At 33.1% G+C, this 19,239-nt stretch overlaps 3 protein-coding genes across 5 annotated transcripts; 2 read left to right on the top strand and 1 right to left on the bottom strand.

The window, feature by feature from the left end:
- The first annotated feature begins 3,148 nt into the window (after positions 1 to 3,148).
- LOC128188069 (steroid 17-alpha-hydroxylase/17,20 lyase-like) lies at positions 3,149 to 6,765 on the top strand. 2 transcript variants are annotated; one of them, XM_052858862.1, is made up of 7 exons: positions 3,149 to 3,276; positions 3,527 to 4,309; positions 4,425 to 4,640; positions 4,955 to 5,060; positions 5,618 to 5,883; positions 6,011 to 6,138; positions 6,296 to 6,765. In XM_052858862.1, the coding sequence occupies exons 2-7, from the start codon at positions 3,746 to 3,748 to the stop codon at positions 6,513 to 6,515; spliced, it is 1,500 nt and encodes a 499-aa protein (XP_052714822.1). In that variant the 5' UTR covers positions 3,149 to 3,276; positions 3,527 to 3,745; the 3' UTR covers positions 6,516 to 6,765. The 2 variants fall into 2 exon arrangements, with proteins under 2 accessions (XP_052714822.1, XP_052714823.1); XM_052858863.1 differs by lacking the exon at positions 3,149 to 3,276 and adding an exon at positions 3,307 to 3,433.
- Positions 6,766 to 8,934: 2,169 nt separating this feature from the next.
- On the bottom strand, positions 8,935 to 13,302 carry LOC128188071 (uncharacterized). Of its 2 annotated transcripts, XM_052858867.1 has the most exons (7): positions 13,022 to 13,302; positions 12,847 to 12,908; positions 12,445 to 12,703; positions 12,224 to 12,343; positions 10,272 to 10,373; positions 9,968 to 10,060; positions 8,935 to 9,675 (listed from the first exon to the last, which is right to left on the bottom strand). In XM_052858867.1, exons 3-7 carry the CDS (start codon positions 12,671 to 12,673, stop codon positions 9,206 to 9,208), a joined length of 1,014 nt encoding a protein of 337 aa, XP_052714827.1. In that variant the 5' UTR covers positions 12,674 to 12,703; positions 12,847 to 12,908; positions 13,022 to 13,302; the 3' UTR covers positions 8,935 to 9,205. The 2 variants fall into 2 exon arrangements, with proteins under 2 accessions (XP_052714827.1, XP_052714826.1); XM_052858866.1 differs by lacking the exon at positions 12,847 to 12,908 and having other exon boundaries at positions 13,022 to 13,301.
- A 156-nt stretch (positions 13,303 to 13,458) lies between these two features.
- LOC128188070 (dynein regulatory complex subunit 4-like) lies at positions 13,459 to 18,841 on the top strand. The gene is made up of 10 exons (XM_052858865.1): positions 13,459 to 13,552; positions 13,883 to 13,993; positions 15,650 to 15,847; positions 15,975 to 16,181; positions 16,569 to 16,829; positions 17,079 to 17,246; positions 17,447 to 17,533; positions 17,735 to 17,944; positions 18,162 to 18,227; positions 18,373 to 18,841. The coding sequence occupies exons 1-10, from the start codon at positions 13,550 to 13,552 to the stop codon at positions 18,520 to 18,522; spliced, it is 1,461 nt and encodes a 486-aa protein (XP_052714825.1). The 5' UTR covers positions 13,459 to 13,549; the 3' UTR covers positions 18,523 to 18,841.
- The last annotated feature ends 398 nt before the right edge of the window (positions 18,842 to 19,239 follow it).

Raw genomic sequence — 19,239 nt, 5'->3', positions numbered from 1 at the left:
CTAAAAATGACCAAGACCATCGAGCCCTCCTAATATTTTGAGTCCAGGTTCCACATCAATATTTTACTTGATGGATAGATAAAGAATCTTTTTGAAATTTGATTTCACAAAATAGAGACCAGTATTGACTTTCAATAATTTTTATTGTGCATTTTATGAATTTCTAGAGTGAAATAAAAAAAAAAACGTTTTGAGTGCAAACAAGGTATTTTAGAGCTTAAGGTGGTATGGGACATCTGTCGATAATAATGTGGATTAAAGTACATTATAATTAGAATACTTTCACCGGTTTAGAATTTTAAATTACAATATTTATAAAAAAAAATAGCTTTTAAAATTTTTTGGAGAGGTACAAAATGTAAAACCTCTAGCGGGATTCAAACTCATGACTTGCAGATTCTAGGTAAACCCTCTAACCCACTGCACTACACCTTTAGGTGACCGTTTTGAGAAAGAAACTACTTATATAATTACACTTCATATTATTGTTTATTTCGATAAACAATACGTCACAACATGGAGATGTCCCATACCACCTTAAGATTTGATACATTGATTATTCGAATAATAATTCCTAACAAAGGAGTAAACTTTATATGATTTTTGTTTAATCATTAATTCTGGATGCTGCACTTGCATACCTAGTAGCTAGTAGTAGTCGAAAGTTGTAAAAGTCAATAAATGCACATATAATTCATGAACAATATAGGGTCTATATTCTTTCATCGCCAGTAAACAGAATTTCGTTATAAAGTGACTTGTATCTCGAGATAATTTTAATGTTTTCACTCGTAATAATGAGATACATGTAACTCGTTAGGATGAGAACTTATACCTTCTGTCACTTTAAGTTTATTTCAATATGAATTATAATTTCTGTTACTTGAAGTTTACTGCAATAAAAAATAACAGTATTGTAAAGACTATTTCACAAATACATGTATCTAAAACTATACTAGAAAATTCAAATTCATAAGAGGGTCATTATTCAACGGAAGTGACTTTTCTTCACGTAGAGTGTGCTCATTTTGATAAAAATGACACTTACTCCTCGGGAAAAAAGGGTCATTATTCTACGTCGAAAAAAGACCCCCCTGTCATAATTCTATGGGGTTTATTATTCTGCTTTACTCCGGACAATTTTAGATTTGTTATATTGTCGTGATTTCAGCGTGTTTTCCTCTTTTCTAATCTGACGGCAGCAAGTTATTGAGGGTAATCGTGTTAAAAAATCCAGACATGTAAACTTGTAAGTCCGAATGTGGAATCGTATTGGTGCGTGTGTGTAATTCTGATCGTGTAAATCGGGCATAAACACTGTTTAGTTAATTTAACCTTCAGCTTTGCACATTTTCCGTCATTTTTGCATTTGTTTCTTCACGCTTGGAAATAGTACATCTGACATGATACAAATTGATAAATGTAAAAAACTTAAATGGCAAATGGTTGCTGCGGAAAGGCATGCCGTAATCGCCGGAATGGACCAAAATAAACATTATATTCAATAAACTGTTATAAAAAGCTTTTAATGAACGACACTATTGTCTTTGAATGGAAAATATTATTTTTAGAAAAAATATTGAGGTATGATTGAAATTGGACTAAACAAAAAGAGGTGCATGTATGTAAAAATCGTTGCCGGTGTGACGTATGTGCTAGTTTCCATAATATAACTCCCATGGTATTTCACGACAAGGGATACCTTTTACTACAAAAAGAAATGCCTATTGTCGTTTACCTCTAAAATTATTTGAAATGTAATTAAAGCTGGAAAATATAAGATGAATGAGTAATCTTTCTAGAAATGAGACTAATCAAGAAATTTTTCGATGGGGGTGAATATATTTTAAGCGACATGGGGTTCTGAGCTGTAAGGCGCCATGTTGCTCCATTGCTTCTGAATTCTAAGAATTTTGAAAGAGGATGTTTATTTTCCTGAATGAATAAGAATCAAACTACTTGCAAAGAATTTTTTTGTACAAAAATGTATGTAGCTATACAAATATTTTTTAAATATCAAACGATTTTGTAGCGAGGTTATCCATCGTTTAAAAGCGTAATAAAAAAAAATAAAGTAGTTGCTTTATGGTAAACAGTTCATTTTTGATAGCTCTCCGGATAATTTTGATTGACCAACTTCACAAGTGAGACCCTATTGAATCGACATTCAGGACGCCATACTTACATGTATGTTCGTATATCGAATTCTTCACTTGCATCTTTTGTATACACTCTCTAGATATAATGCACACCGATTTATTTTTCCGAAAAATCATACTTCCTATGAAATGTTGTTATCCAGAGATAATATGATGATACGTACATGTAATATTATCAATTATTAGGTTTGTTACTGACTACAGAAATATATCGGGTTGTTCAATCTCATAGACGGCGAGGCTAAGCGGTAAACATCGCAACATCGCCATTAGCGCATCTGGGGGTCCTTGGACAGCCTATGACGTACTTTTCTTCGTGTTTGGTGTAATCACCGTTTCAGATATGGCATTGTTTTTGTTAAAATCAATGACCAGTATGCCTGTCACATAATGTATACTGTTTTAAAATAAACAAAAATAAATTCAAACTAAAAATTGGAAATTTTAAGATTGAAGTTGGAAAGTCCAAGATTAAAGTTGAAAAAATCAACTTTAACGTTGGAATTTCCAACTCTTATCTTGGAATTTCCAACTTTAAATTTGGAATTTCCAACTTTATGGTTGATATTTCCAACTTTTAAGTGGGAATTTCAAAGAAAAAAATTACAATGTGGCACTAATATGTTTCAATAACTACACAACAAACAGCATTTTACAGCTGCAAATGTGCATCTGTCGAAAGAATTAGATTGGAGGCCTGTGAAGTTTCATAGGTTACACGATCAGAATGACACACATACTCAGACTCACGAACCAACACGATTGCATACTATAGAATTCGGGTTAACAGGTTTTACAGGTCTGGATTTTTTAACACGATTACCCTCCATAGTAAGTATTTTTGGAAACTATCAATTTAAATGAGAGGAAAGAAAATAAAATAGTTTTATAAGACGTTTAAAAACTCTTTTCAATTAATTTAATCAAAATATACAACAACGGCATCACAATAAATTGTGTCAATAATCATAGAAATAATCAATAACAATGGTAAAAATAACAGACAAAGAGGAGGAGGAGAAAAAAGGACGAATAATCGAGAATGTTACACAAGGATAATTTATTCGTCACGTGCTGAAGAAGTGTACGTGACAGAGTAACTTCACAAGGCTTTTAGGTAAGACTTTTACAGTATTAGTTCATAATCAAACAGTTATTTTTATGATTTTTTAAAAGATTGATAATAATAAGGACGCGATACTATACTGATCCGATTATTGATTGATTTTGAAATTGCATAGTAATAGAAGGAATGGAGACGTCAGCAATTAAAGGTATTTGTTTTTTTGCGATTTTTTAAAATTTCCTTTCCTCGTGTTTAAACAGGAAGTAATATTTAGATAAATCGTACAAATCTCTGTTCACAGGCATATAAAGTGTCATACATGTGTACATGGAAACTGTTTCCGCTGGATCAAGAGTGGCCTGAAATGGAAATTGTTTCAGCTGAAAGAAGAGTGTTATCGCCGTTATTTACAATTCGTAGAAGGCTTTGTTATTTGTTTCGTCGTGAGTGCATAAGACCGACGGATTTAGGCCGGAGACTAATGCTGTAATAAGCATTTTTGTCTGAGCGGGCGACAGAGATGTTACTCGAACTCATTGCGACTTTCTGCTTTATTGTTTCATGTATCCCTTTCCTCGCTTCTGCAGTTTGGCTTACTTGGTCAAAAAGAACGCGGCATATACCGCGCATCCCTCGTAGATGGCCTATCATAGGTAATGCATTCCAGTTGTCCATGAACCAGTGTCATCTTGTTTTTACGGAGTGGTCGAAACGTTACGGAGCCGTGTTCGAAGTGAAATTATTCAACGAAAAGATCGTAGTTTTGAATGACTATAACAGTATTCATGAGGCCCTGGTGCAGGCCGGGGCCACTTTTGCTGGCCGACCGAAGATGCACCGTACAGACCAAAAGCAGAGGTACAAAAAGTCTATTGTTTGGCAAACCTACACTCAAAAGTTGGTCTTCTTGCGAAAAGTGGTACACAAATCGTTGAAGATGTACGGGCTCGGGCTTTTAGCGTTAGAAGATGTATGTAGGCCAGAACTGGAGTCATTGGTGAACCGAATTCAGCAAATGGACGGCACGGCGTTTGACCCAAGTCGTATTTTCTTCGACTCTGTCGGCAACGTAATGTTATATTTTGTAAGTTATACCAGCTTCATGCAGTACTATAGATGGTCAATGAAATTGTATCTGTGTATTGCCGTTGAATTTATTATTTTACTTAGAGGTGTGAATAGCTGTATGCTTTTTATAGCTTGTTGGACTTCGCTTTGACCCTGACGGGCCGGAGATTGAGACCATCCGAGCCATGAGTAAACTATTCAACGAAACGTTCGGTGCAGGGGACGGAAAGCGTCTTGACGTCATGCCCTGGCTCAGGTTCGGGCAAAATAAAGAAACTCGGCGATTGGAGACAGCACTGAACGTCAGAGACCGATTGTGGGACAATCTTGCGAAACAGTATGGAACGGTATGTACATATAATTAAGGAATAAGAAATCATTTTTTTGAGAATTATGAGGTGATAATTTTGGCTTTAATCGAAATTATCATTTTATTCAAAGAATGATTCCTTATTCCTTATATTTATATCATTTTAAGCAGTTTTACGATTAAATATTAGAATATTAATGTGAAATGTGATTTGCATTTCTTTTAATTATGGAAACCCCGCTTGCGCCAATTTATTGGACTGTACGTTATAAAATCGATTTGTAATACAAGTATATGGTCGAATCGACACCAAACTGTATACAAACTGATTTAATTTCTTTCTTTTAACAGTTTTCGAAAAAAAGCGTTATTGGTCACATGCAAAGTCTGATAAACGAAAACTCAGACATAGATGACGACACTGCTAAAGAATGCTTCACCAACTTAATTTTAGCAGGTATTTATACTTTTATATCAAAGATGATAGAGTTTATATAAGGAATAAGGAATCATTCTTTGAGTAATATAAGGTGATAATTTTGGTCAGGGCGGAATCAAATCCAATAAAGCCCGAAGGGCTTTATGTAGATTTGATCACGCCCCGACCGAAATTATCACCTCATAATATTCAAAGAATGATTCCTTATTACTTGTATTTATATAATTTTAAACCATCGTACGATTAAATATTGAAATATAAATCAGCAAACCCCGCTGACGCCTCTATTTGGCTTCATTTGAAGTTATGGGTTTTATAGTACGAAATCGATACGTAGTGTTATCACAGGCAAAGCCACTGGACAATGTAAATATAATAAAATAGTTTGCAAGGGAAGGATTTCTTATCGTACCAAGTTCGCTTAGGCCTGTCATCAGATGAGAGGGGAAAGCATTGGTTTGCGACAATGAGATTTCGTGACGAAAATATACAAAAATGTTATATTTCCCAAAGATTGTATTATGTAGTATTATTACGCGTTGTGTTAATTTGTTATCCATTTGATTATTTTTGAGGTGTGGACACGACAGCTACTGCCCTGTCTTGTCTGATTTTGATCCTGCTGCAGAATCAAGATCTGCAGACACGGATGCAGGAAGAGATCAATGGTGTTTTCCCGGAAGGTGTCTTTCCATCGCTTTCTAAACGCCAACAAACCCCGTTCACAGAGGCCGTTATTTTAGAACTTCTTCGTTATATTTCACATGTGCCCCTTGCGGTACCTCATTCTACTCTAGAAAACGCTACCATATGTGGATATCATATAGATGCAAATGCTACGGTATTTTTTAAAATTTAGTTTAGCTTTTTATTACTTTTTTCAATTTTTCATTTATATATTCATTTACCATATCTGCAACACCAATAAGGTGAATCCCTTGCAATGTTTCAATTTTTAATAAATTCAGATTTACATAAACCTGTGGGCATTGCATCATGACGAACGTATTTGGCCTGATCCTTGGAAATTTGACCCAGGTCGTTTTCTTGACAACGACGGCGCAATTCTTAGTCCGTTGCATCCGAAAAGAAAAAGGTGAGTAATATCTTTAAAACACAATATGTACAAAATAGAAAGAAAATAGTGGATCATTAGGGCGGTCGATGAAATTTATAAACTTTAGTTTAATGTGAATTTTCAAGATGTGTTTCCTCCATATGTTAACTCGGGCACCAATTCGTTTTCACACTAGGATGCTTGCATTTGGAGCTGGACGAAGAGTATGTTTAGGAGAGTCGTTGGCCAAGAACCGTCTGTATTTGTTTGTGACCGCGCTACTACAGAAATTAACCTTTGTTCCGGACGATTCCGAGGCTGTTCCTGACCCTGACCCGCGCTCCTACGATCTCGGACTTGTACTGCATCCAAAGCCATTTAAAGTTAAGGCAATCAGACGGGTACATGATCCATGAACAAGTATAGCAATGATCATATACAATGGAGAAACATGTAAATAATTAATTTTATGCTGACATTTTTTTTATTTATGTTCATGTTTACGATACTTTTTAACTGTTGTGCATGTATTACATAAAAGAAAATGGTACTTTAACAGCCAGTTTTATTGGCAGCAGAAACAAAAACACAATTTTACAATTTTTACAATCAAAAGTATGTACATTTATGGATGAACATGGGTATTTAATAAATTGTTTGAAAGACTGAGTCTCCTCTTCTTTAAGCATACGTGAACACTTCTAACAATTCTTAAAAATATTTAATGTGCCAAAATAAATCAGATATGAAATATAATACTGTATTGCTTACGAGCAGGTGCTCAGACAAATACATACGTGTATAAATGCTTATATGTGTCCACAAAAACAACTGCAATAATGTACCCATAACTCAGGCATGACAAATTCAGGGGTAATTTAAATTTCAATTAATTCAAAACTAATACTGCCTATGGAATTAAGCAATTCTGAATTTTCAGTTCTTTGTCACAGAGATGTGCTACTTTTCAAGTAACTAATACATGTATGCTCAAATTCATACAGTTAATGTACTCTTTTTTTCTCTTCGACTCTCAAAAAAACCATAAGTATCGCGAAAAAGGACAGGTAACTCTAAATCATCTGTCATATTGGTTGAAACAAGGGATGTCAATGCTTAGTTGATTAGTCCGGGGCTTTAGTAGAGCAACAGTCGCGTTGAGTACTCGTTGATTTACATGTATTTGAGACTGTGCGTCCTTTTCAAATCAAATAATGTTGCCGTCACATACATCTTTTTTTAAATTAAAAAAAAAATTTAAAAACTTGTGACAGTATGTGCTAAATGTATTTGATTTGAAATAAATTGAAAAGTGTTTTATCTAAATACATGTATCTGTAAGCAAATGTTCAATTGTCTAAGCTTTTCTTTGTTTGTGACACCTACACATACTTGCTCCAATTAGTATCATTTTAGGCAAATGTGACATATTCCATGTTTTGTAATTGTCTCCTGCCAAATCAACAATTATAGATTAATGATTATAAAGATGAACGATTTGATATTATTATTTATAATTATGATTAAATGTTGATTACAGAAACATTTAACCCAGTAGATAACTGATTAAAAGAAACTTACAGTTGGTTCTTATCAAGCACATGTGGTCCATAAACTTCCGCATTAAAAATGAAATGATTTCTTTCTTTTTTTTCATTTTATAACAATCGACTAAAAAAATTTAGGCAATAATCGGTGACCGAGCAATAGCCAAGTGCACGATGACATCCCTAGTTGAAATAGAATCAAGAATAAATAATTTTACTATGACTGATAATTTGTCTCTCTCACTCTCATGAAAAATAAACATTTACAGAAAAAGAGATTAAAAAGAACAATTATTATTAGCTTCTTCTGTCCATTGAAAGTAAATGGTTAAAAGACAGCAGCTTAATAACTCCTGGTTGTATTCATTTTGGTTGGCACAGGTTTTCATCAGCCAATATCAACATTAATACCCGGTATTACAAAGCAATGAAGCAACCAAAGTCATTTCACATATCGGTTTTAGGATGAATACAAGATCTCTCCTAACTTGTGATGGGATATTGATATTGTCTGAGATGTTCATTTTCTATCATTGAAAAAAAAACCATACTACTCTTAAGATAAAAATTCATATACCATGACAAATCAGAAGAAATTCTATACAAGCTCTCATGCTGTTGTACATGTGAATTCCTATTTCATAGACTTTAAGATCCAAAAAGTAGGGAAAACATGGAGGAAAAAAGTCTTAAATAGGAAAAGAAAATACCTGGTACATGTACTTGTATACATTATACAACTTAGTGGAGTTTCAGAATACTCAGAATACTGTAAAAGCAAATGTTTTTGGGGACTGAATTTCTTTTGTAACATTTTTGAACAATATTTAAAACATTTCTTATATATTATTTTGATATGGTTTTTGTGTGTATCTTTAATGGTTATGTTTGAAACAGTTAATAAAATATCCACAAAGCCATTTCAGTCAATCGGATCACATAAGAAATTTTATTCCCACTGGAAACATCTCAGTGGGGTTCAAAGTCTCCTAAAAAATTTTCATTTCTCACTGGTTCCAGACTTGCAGTATATATTTTCTAATGTTAAAGGAAAACTCTTGACTTAAACATGTACATGTATGTATATGAATGCATTCACATCATAAAAATTAAAAGTGAAATTCTAGGCTTTGGCTCAACAGAGAAAATTGTACATGTATATCAGTACATGTACCAGAAAAAACCCCCCAAAAAACCAATCACTGGTATTAAGTACCACTATAAATGAGCATAAGATCACATTGTCTTGGCATCTGAATACATGTATTTCTATTACATTTAATGAAAATTCACAACAATATCTTTTTTTCAATAAAAATTACTGGAAGATTTCAATTATTTCAAATGATTTCAGCAGCAATTAACCATAAATACATGTACAGTATTGGGAAGAAATTATATCAAATTTAACAGCAAGAATATTCATAGAAGAAAGGCTTAAAGGTAAAGCAAAAATAAATAAAAATCATACTTCGAAATATAAAAATAAGCACATTAATTACAAAAACAAATCTTTTGGCACTGCAAATGCAAAATAATCATATTAAAATAAAAAATATTTAATTTTGTTGTAACCCTGCAAATATTTCTCTAACCCTTTGCTGTACCCCTGGAAAAAAGGCATACAGCAGAAGACCAATGGGTAAAACAGTACGCAGAATAGTCCCAACAGCGTTGGACAGAAATAAAGTAAGTCCCATAATCATTGTGTAAGGTAGGCATAACAAAATTTCCAAGATAACAATAGGAGTGCGTATGATTGCTCCTAGGATATCTAGCACCATCAATATTATGGCCATCAAACAGTGTAGTGAACACGCGATAGGCCTCGTTATACAGTAGCTGAGCATGGCTACGATCTCCAGTATGATGGATAAGGCTGCCTGCAGGACAGGAAGGACAACCGACTGCAGGAAGCCCTCAGCATTCTGGGCATCGGCCAGGGTCAGCACGCATGTCACCACCAGCAGAAACAAGATTGCTCTCTTTGAGTCTTCGCTGTAATTGCTCCATTGTGTTTTTAAAGTTTCTACAACAAAATTCAATCATATGGAAAATAGAATATGCATTTAAAATGATACAGATATCGGTATTAATGAAATTTTATTTTGGACAATTTTTATTTCATTGCTTCTCTACCTTAGTCTTATGACCTAATAAACATCATAGCCTTTTTTGTGACACTAATTTAAGTTTGATGGAGCCAATCACAAAAGGGGATACAATTATTATTCAAATCAGTCACAAACAGTAAGTAGGGAGATTGGCAGTGGGTTTTTAACAATGCACGATTTTTGAGGCTGATGATCATTGCCACTTACCAACTTTAGGGTGACTGGCTATTTTGTTATTGACTGTGACAAAAACCTCTTTTGCCTGGTTCTTTAACCATTCCATTTGTACTTCATGACCACCTAAAAATTAGCAAATATGTTTTGGACATGCATTGTAAATTGATTCTAATAAAGTAAACGTACTGATAAGTATGCAAGTTTGCAAGATGCTAAGGATTAGATATGTTGGAAATTTTTCTATGATTTTCTAAGATTTTTAAAATTACTTTCAAGTACTGAGTACATGTACCATACCCGGTATATTTTCTCTCAATAAGAATGGAAACATTACCTTCTACATTCCTGAAATCGGTTACAAATGTTCCTACTTTGCCAACACAAAATTTTCCAACATCCCAACATTTTTGGACAAATGGAACTGCTAAGATTTTATCTGTAAAAAAGGGCAAAGCATGATATACTGGAACAGTATATTAATCCATTTAACAGTAATCTAGCTGGTGGAAGTTAATCTGATATTTTTGTTATTCTGAACATCAAATGATTTCATTTTCAGTTAATATTAAAGGATTTTTGCTGTGTGGTAAAAAATTAACTCACTTTCCAATACATTTTGTTGAATTTGCCAATAAAAACTTAATTATATCAGTTTTCAAAAATGCTTTTTAATTTTGATAAAAATGATTCCACTATTGTGGAATCTTTTATTTTTGGGGGTCAATGTTCATGGTTAGCCAAAATTTTCCTTGTTTGTGGGGACATAATTTTGTTGGTAATGTAATCATAATAATATCATTAAATATTATTGATAAACAAAAGATTGTAAATACATTTGTGGGGATGTAAATTAATGGGCGAGAGCTACCCATCTTTGCTAGCCAAGGGTTTATGATCCACTCTGCTCCTCTACAACCCAAGGGTCCCCTCCACCAAGGGTTGTAGAGAAGCAGAGTGGATTGTAGACCATTGGTTAGCGAAGCAGAGTGGATTGTAAACCCTTGGTTAGCGAAGCAGAGTGAATTGTAAACCCTTGGCTAGTGAAGCAGAGTGGATTGTAAACCCTTGGTTAGCAAAGCAGAGTGGACTGTAAACCCTTGGTTAGCAAAGCAGAGTGGAATGTAAACCCTTGGTTAGTGAAGCAGAGTGGATCGTAAACCTTTGGCTAGCGATGATGGGGTTACCCACAAATGCCACAAACACTGGTCCCCCACAAACAATAATGATTACACAGTATTCAGAGTTAGTTAACCATATCAATCCAAGGACAAACCATATGAATTCTATTTGTTTACACTTCCTGGCATGTTTTATAACAAAAATATCTTCATTTACTTCAAATAGTTTTATCTTTGAAAAGAGACTCATTCAGCATCTGTAATTTGGAAAAAGTTTGTAACTCTCTATATCAGAATATGTTTGAGCAAAAAATTACTTTATAATTCAATGGTAAAAATATATTGGACCAAGCAGCAGCATATCCATTTTAAAACTTAATGTATTAGCTTGCTGTCACATTTATACATATAGCGATATCACAAGTTGTAGCTTCTATATTTATCATTATATTATCAATATTATATATTTACTTTTAATACATGTTTTTTCTTAAATTTCTTTTATATATCTTATATACCCCTCCCCTACATTGGAACTCTTTTTGCCCCCCCCCCCCCAACCCTCCTTCCACAAATACACATACACAAACACACCCACACTCACAAGGGTCACAGTTTGATCAAACTGGAATCATCCATGTATAATGCAGTTTTGATAATAATTCTTATCTGGCTCTCGAGAATATAAAGATTTGCTCATTATTTTCCTGATTATCTCTCCTTGGAAGGAGATTTTCATTTGAAAAAGGAATAAAACTTGAATGAGGATGCTTAAATCATGTTTCGTGCCAAATTTGGTTTAAAAATAATTAGCCCAATAATTTTCAAGTAGACAATAAAATGTGAAAATTAACACATCTAACTACAATGATGACAACAGTTGCAGGAAAAAATTTTCAATAGAAAAACTCTTTTTTTTGTTTTGTTTGTTTTTGTTGCTGTTGCTCAAACGAGCAAGAATTGGAAAATAGAATTTTAACTAAAAAATTTAAGAAAAAAAACCCTCAAATCTGAACATGCCCCAAATGAATGAGGTCAATGCAAGTTCATTTCAAACAAGAATCCTTATTATAAATGTTAATGTTTAAATGTCTAGCTGCTAATCTTTCAACATTCCTACTATAAATACCATATATGAACGGAAGAGAATTGTTTTTAATGTACTTACTTTGGGCAGATAGACAAGCTTTGCGTACATCACTCCTGGACCATATATTATATATAGACTTCAGAATGGTGCTATACTCATCGGTTTCTTCCCAAGGATCAATTTCTGCTTCATCATTTTCTTTAGTGAAGATGAATGTAAATCATTCTCCATTTTGTTTAATAAAATTGAAAACATATTTTAATGAAAATTCAATCAGTACATGTTCAAATAAAAACTACCTTGAATCTCATGGTCATCAAATCTAACTCTCTGTAGGTTATGGATTTCAGTGCGACATTGGGGACAGCTCTGGGTTTCCTGAGATTGATAATTAAAGAATACTCCCCTCAGAGGGCGCTCCCTTGATGTTCTCCACCGATGGATACACACATTACAAAATACATGTCCGCATGGCACACAACACACTGGAGATTTCAGTCTTTCAAAGCATATGGGACAGAGACCCATTGTGATTTAATTTTCTTGTGCTAAAAATATCTGAATTGCAAAACACTGAGATCCATTAATTCATCAATAAAGTAATGTTAATGATATATTTCCAATAAATCCATATATTTGATAACTATTACATATAGAAAGAAAAATTTTCTATATTGTATACAATCTTATCTGAGAAATACCTGAACCATGATCATTTCAATCAAAACAAAACTCCTGTTATATCATGATCAATGTCATCATACTTCAAAATAAAAACATCCTCAAAACATAATGCTTTTATCTAAATATACATTTTGGCATGCATACAATATAAAGATTTCCTACATGTGCGTTTTAATATATTATATAGCATACTCATGTGATATCCAAAGCCTGGATGTTTTGGATCTAATCCAGTTGGACTTTCACTTTAAGAAATTTTTAAAATAAAATAACCCGTAGACGGAAGATTCTCAGATTCCGGATTAAATTAAATAAGGAGAACTTTTCTATTAAATATCTTAATCGAAAATTAGAACCATTATGATTTTATAATTAAGTAATAGACTTTTGAAAAAAACGTCAACAAAATTGTAAATTGTCCTTCGAACCAATCGGATATAAATAATCCGTTAAAGTTGGGTTTCGGAACTTGTGTATATTTTCTTATATCATTAAAAATAAATTTTACAAGATGCATTTAAGAAATATCAATAAAAATTTTATCACAACTTAATTGATCAGATATAAAACTATAGCTATATAGATATCGATAATGGTGCATGATAAAATCATAAAATGTATTTCTTTAATGGCATAAGCGATACTGTATTGACATCCGGGCATTGTTGCCTGGACAACATTAGAAGCCATTTTGATATTGGTTAACGTCGCTCAGTAAACATGGTAAGTACAACAAACTCAGTTAATTCTTTTTTCTACTGTTATTTGCAAATGAAAAAAAAATACAATTATTATAGATTAAGATAAAGTACATCTGTTGGGGGAAACAAACTTTACCTCTTTTAACGTTATAGCTTTTAAAATAAAGACTCCTTAAAAAAATCAACATACCAATGAGCATTCTCTCAAGTTGTCATGATCTTCCATGCCGATTAATCGAATGAAGGATTTGGCACTCGTTGTATATTTTGAAAATTTGACAGATATATTACCATTATTTCTAAGATATATCATTTTAAGTCACTATACCTTTGTGCATGTTTTATACAACAGCCTCCCAAAAAGAAAAGTGGAAAGAAAGGGAAGAAGGGGAAAAAGTCAGGAAAGGCTAAGACCCCAACAGTCATTGATGGCATTCCCACAGAGGAGATGACTAAAGAACAGGTATCAATCTTGTTTACAGTTAGTTTCTAATAAAGTGTTTTACATCGTGGCTGTTGAGGCAAGTGCAGCATATAATAATAAAATAATATGTAAACGGTGTGACCGTTGGACCGAGCGCAGATATAACACAGTGCAGTTTGATTTTTGTAGATCAAAATTTATTTGAACGCACTCAGTAGGATCCGCCTGGTTGCCTACTCAAATCATTAGCTAAAGTTTAAGTAAACGTCGCGTGCTCAATCTACATTATGACATCATGTTTCAGACGTAAAACGTACACGTTTTGTCTTCGGAAATAGCCGAAGAGAGTAACGTTATTCCGAACTTTTTTTAAAATTTCTTCTTTCATTGTTTATCAATTTAATTCATATAAATAACGCGGTAATAAAATCGAATACTTTATTTAGTATCTAAAAGTTCAGTTCTTGATGGTAATGTTTTTATTTTCCATCTGATAATTTAATAAGATATAAATAGAACTATTCGTTTTTCTTGATTGAAGCACTTTTGAAGCTTATCTGGTGTCCTCTTTTATTTCTTTTAATTCAAATTACCTATTATTGAAACACTAGAAAATTTTAATCGTGTTTAGGGGCAATAAACATCGATAAGTACCAGTCAATCAATGATCGAACTAACTTTTTAAAAACAAAATTGCTGCCAATATGGCGGCGCCCAGGGCTGGAAGAAAATTTTTTTGGCCTTAGTACCCCCGATTCAACTTTCATTTTTCAATGATTTTCTTATATATACGTGTTACCATTAATCCTCGCTTCGCGAGGCGGGCTTCGCCCGCCTCTCGCTGCGCTCGGTATAACCCATCTGTATCAATATGATAGATCAAGAAATTAGCCTGATTTACCAAATGGATGCATCAATCTTAAAAAATAATTGAATGATAGATAAAATACATTGTTGTTTTTGTGTTTTTAACTAATGAATTGTATCTAATTTTTAAGCTCCAGTATATAAATAATAATGTACCACAATATTTGATTTATTAATGACTAGAACTTCATTAATCATTAGTTGCCTCTCAGGTTCAATTCATTTTAATGCAGAGTTCTTTCCCTTTTCAAAAACTGATTGTGACGTCCGAGTTCATGTTTTAGGTTTTTAAGAAACTTTCTCATGTCAGAGATTTAACTACAAGCATAATAATGCTTTATTTACCTTTTAAATGTCTGATATTCTTAAAATAAGTTTTTACTTGTTCTTTAGAGAACATGAAATTGGTAGACATATGAAACTTACATGGAATTGTTGGTTTGATTCTGATGACAAAAAAATCAGTACGTCAAAGGAAGCAGAAGAATGAATTTACCTATGGTACATGGCACAGAGTTTATTTGCCATTTTTATGCAATTAATTTCTATTGTTGATACAGTCCAAGTTTAAGACCCTGATTGTAATTAAATGTATATTCAAGATTTCTTGACTTTATTACATGTAATTTGTATTGAGTATATAAAGGATCTCATATCGGTTATTGATAATGAATGCTAAAAGGCCAATGCATATATATAGTACTAAGTATGAGTGCAACAGAAACTTTTCTTCACTACATTTGTTCATTGATTTTTTTGCTATTTTTGTTTTTGTAAGAGCATCTTTGTATCTTTGAAGTAAACAATGAATTTATTTATATCATGCAGCTGGAAGAGCATGTGGTGCGTTTAAGAGAGGAATTAGATCGTGAAAGGGAAGAGAGAAACTATTTCCAATTAGAGAGGGACAAAGTAAACACTTTCTGGGAGATCACAAAGCGACAGCTAGAGGAAAGGAAAGCAGAAATCAGAAACAAGGATAGAGAGATGGAAGATGCTGAAGAAAGACACCAAGTAGAAATTAAGGTTAGATTGTTGATATAGAAAAATTATTTTAGCTTATCATTTATTTTACACTGATGTTTAAAAGGGATATCAGATATTTGAGAGAACAGAGAAATCTTTATATTATAACATTAAAACTCTTTTTCAGGTCTATAAACAAAAAGTGAAGCACTTGCTGTTTGAGCATCAAAACAACATCTCTGACCTGAAGGCTGACAATGTGTGTGCCCTCAAACTTGCTCAGGAGGATCACAGGGAGGAGGAAAAGAAGCTGAGGAAAGACAAGCGAGGCCTCAAAGTCACCCTCAAAGAGGAGGAGCTGTCCCATGAGGACATCATCAAAAATCTTAAAAAGGTAAGACACTAATTGAAACAAATATGCACTAGTTTTTACTCTTTTCATAGGGTCTCCTTTAAAAATTGTTTGTTTGCCATCTCCAGACCGACTGATGAAAAAAATACACAACTTGTCAAGTAGCTATTTTTTCCTCTATAACCTGTGCATCTAGTTTGCTGATTTATTGTACATGCGATTTTTGCTTAAAGATGGTCTGGTAGAAAAGACAAACATTTGTTGCTAAAGATATGAGTACAATGTAGTGAAAATCAACTACTGATTATTATTGATGTAGCTTGTATTGACGTGAATTGTAGTACTAACTATTTCTGAAATTCCTGTTCTTCATCTTTAAAAGTGATAAGTAGTTAGTCTAAGTTCACTTAATTTTATTCGTTATTACAGAAACATGATGAACAGATCACTCAGCTGAGGAGTGACTTTGAGAGACAGGCAAGAGAAATTGAAGCCAAATATGAGAAGAAGATGAGAACTTTGAGAGATGAACTAGATCTTCGGCGCAAGACGGAAATCCATGAAATTGAAGAAAGGAAGAATGGCCAGATTAATGAACTTATGAAAACACATGAGAAGGCCTTTACAGACATCAAGAACTATTACAATGATATCACTCTCAATAACCTGTCTCTCATCAACACACTGAAGGTTTGTAACTTTGTATCATTGCATTGAACATTGAGAAACTCTTGACATTTCTTTAGTGCCAGTGATGATTATGTATTTTTGAAGCAAGAATTTTTCTATCTGCATGGTTTTGTCTTCTCCCAAAATTCTACATGCTTGGATTTTTTTTTTTCATTTTCAAGCAAAAATGTAGAAGTAAAAAGAAATAAGTATGTAGTGTCTACTCATTTTGACATATTGGGGAAATTAGCAGAGTAATTTCATTTACAGGAACAAGTTGAAGAATCTAAGAAGAAGTATGAACACATGGAGAAAGACAGAGCAGAAGTCATGGCTGAAAATAAGCGATTACTGGAGCCACTCCGTGAGGCCAAAGAACAAGTGGATCTCTTGAAGAAACAATTAGCAAACTACGAGAAGGACAAAGAAACCCTCAGAGTAGGTTTTAGAAGTCTTGGAAGACTTTCTGTTTATGTAATATAAAAACAATATACATGTACTTTAACCTATGTGTCTAATTTAGCTGGATGTAATGAGTCAACAAAACTTTCACAAAAACAACTTTTTTGTCTTTCATCTCTTTGAATTTGATTTTTTTATTTAGTTTTTATGTACATGTAATTGTACTTTTTATGTAGATGACAAAAGCCAGGCTAAAGGTTACAGAGGAGGAACAAAGGGCCCTCAAGTGGGAGCATGAGGTCTTGGAACAAAGGTTTGAAAAGGTAAGAAACAATAGTTTGATTAATTTTGAACTTAATGCATCAGACAATTTTTAATGGCAAGTTCACAAGGGTTTTTAAAAGAACAAAAACAAATTTTGTAAGATACTAGTATTTGTAAGTGAGTTCATCTCAGTGTATAAAAAATTAGAAAAATTGTGTTGATAATTTTATATTATTAAATTTGTTTAATTTGATAAACAGACTCAGGATGAGAGAGATGACCTTTACAGGAAGTTTGTGAAGGCCATCCATGAGGTGCAGCAGAAGAGTAACTTCAAGAATCTCCTTCTTGAGAAGAAACTGGGGGCACTTGCTGACACTCTGGAGAAGAAAGAGGCCCAACTCAATGAGGTCCTGTCCGCCTCCAACCTCGATCCCACAGCACTCACTGTTGTCACCAGGAAACTTGAGGTACTGTAAAATCTGTCCAAATTTTTTTTACCATGTATTAAATTACAAACCATTTTCTGGTAAGTTTATTAAATTAAATAAACAATTTTCATTGTTGGATTTTAATATAAATATTATTTTAAATGTGTGTGTAAATACCCCATTTCATGGTGTTTTTTATTTGTTTGTAATATGAGTTTGATCAGAAGAAATGATTGCATTCTGATGTTGTTTTTAGGATGTCCTTGATTCCAAGAACAGTGCTATCAAAGATCTACAATATGAGCTGGCTCGAGTCTGCAAAGTAAGATGGAATGAAAAATATTAAAGCATACAAATTCATTTTCAAGTTTTAAGATAACTTCAAATCTTAAAAAAAAAAATTCAAAGAAGTTTTTCACTAGAAATTAATGTAAAATGATACTCATATTGAATATTGTAAATTGCAGGCTCACAATGATCTACTGAGGACATATGAGGCCAAACTTACACAGTTTGGTATACCCACAGAAGAGCTTGGCTTTAAACCATTGGAAAGCACTGTAGGAGGTCAGGCTTTGGGACAGGGACCAGCAGGACTTGTATCAGCACCCTCCTAGATCTGACTAATACCTTCCAAATCCGTCCACTTAATATAATTTTGTTCATTTTATGAACACTTGTGAAATCTATTTGAAGGCATTACATTACAAGATTACAAAATGTGAAGAGGAAATGTGAAAACAATGCTATAAAAATACACTATGAAGGCACCAATTACTGTTTTGAGGTCTTTAAGAGTTATAAGTTATTTTAACTGTTATATTATTAGTATTTTTTTTTGTATCAAATCATGTCTGTGATTGAGTTTTCCTTGTATGAATGGGTAAGTGTGAAATGTGGCAAGTATACCAGAATAAACTGTGATAACTCTAAAAAGGTGTTTAGTTAGTGTGTTTAGTTTGTTTATATAAATACACCTGCCTATACATTATCTTAACTGGATAAATAATTGCATAGACTAACATTCTTTTAAAGTTTAATTACCTTTAACTTAGATATAAAGATGTTCTGGGGTTTTTTTTATTTTGAAGCATCAGTTTATATGGAAATGGGTTTTGACTTGGTTGAAAAACAAAATACAAGAGAATACACACTGTAAAAGTAGTATGCAGACTACTTCTAAACAACCAGTTGCAATATTGTGAAAATATTGGCATTTTCTAGTAGGATTCCTTTTGAGCAGTTCAATGTAAAACGGGTTATCTAACATTGTTTTCAGGACCTCAGCAATAAGCGAAGGCTACCTCATAGCATCCAGGGACATTATATATTAA

Source organism: Crassostrea angulata, chromosome 6 (genome assembly GCF_025612915.1).
Source record: "Crassostrea angulata isolate pt1a10 chromosome 6, ASM2561291v2, whole genome shotgun sequence".
NCBI classification, from domain to species: domain Eukaryota; kingdom Metazoa; phylum Mollusca; class Bivalvia; order Ostreida; family Ostreidae; genus Magallana; species Magallana angulata.
Note: the sequence above shows the minus strand (reverse complement) of the source record. Positions and strands in the feature narration are given on the sequence as shown.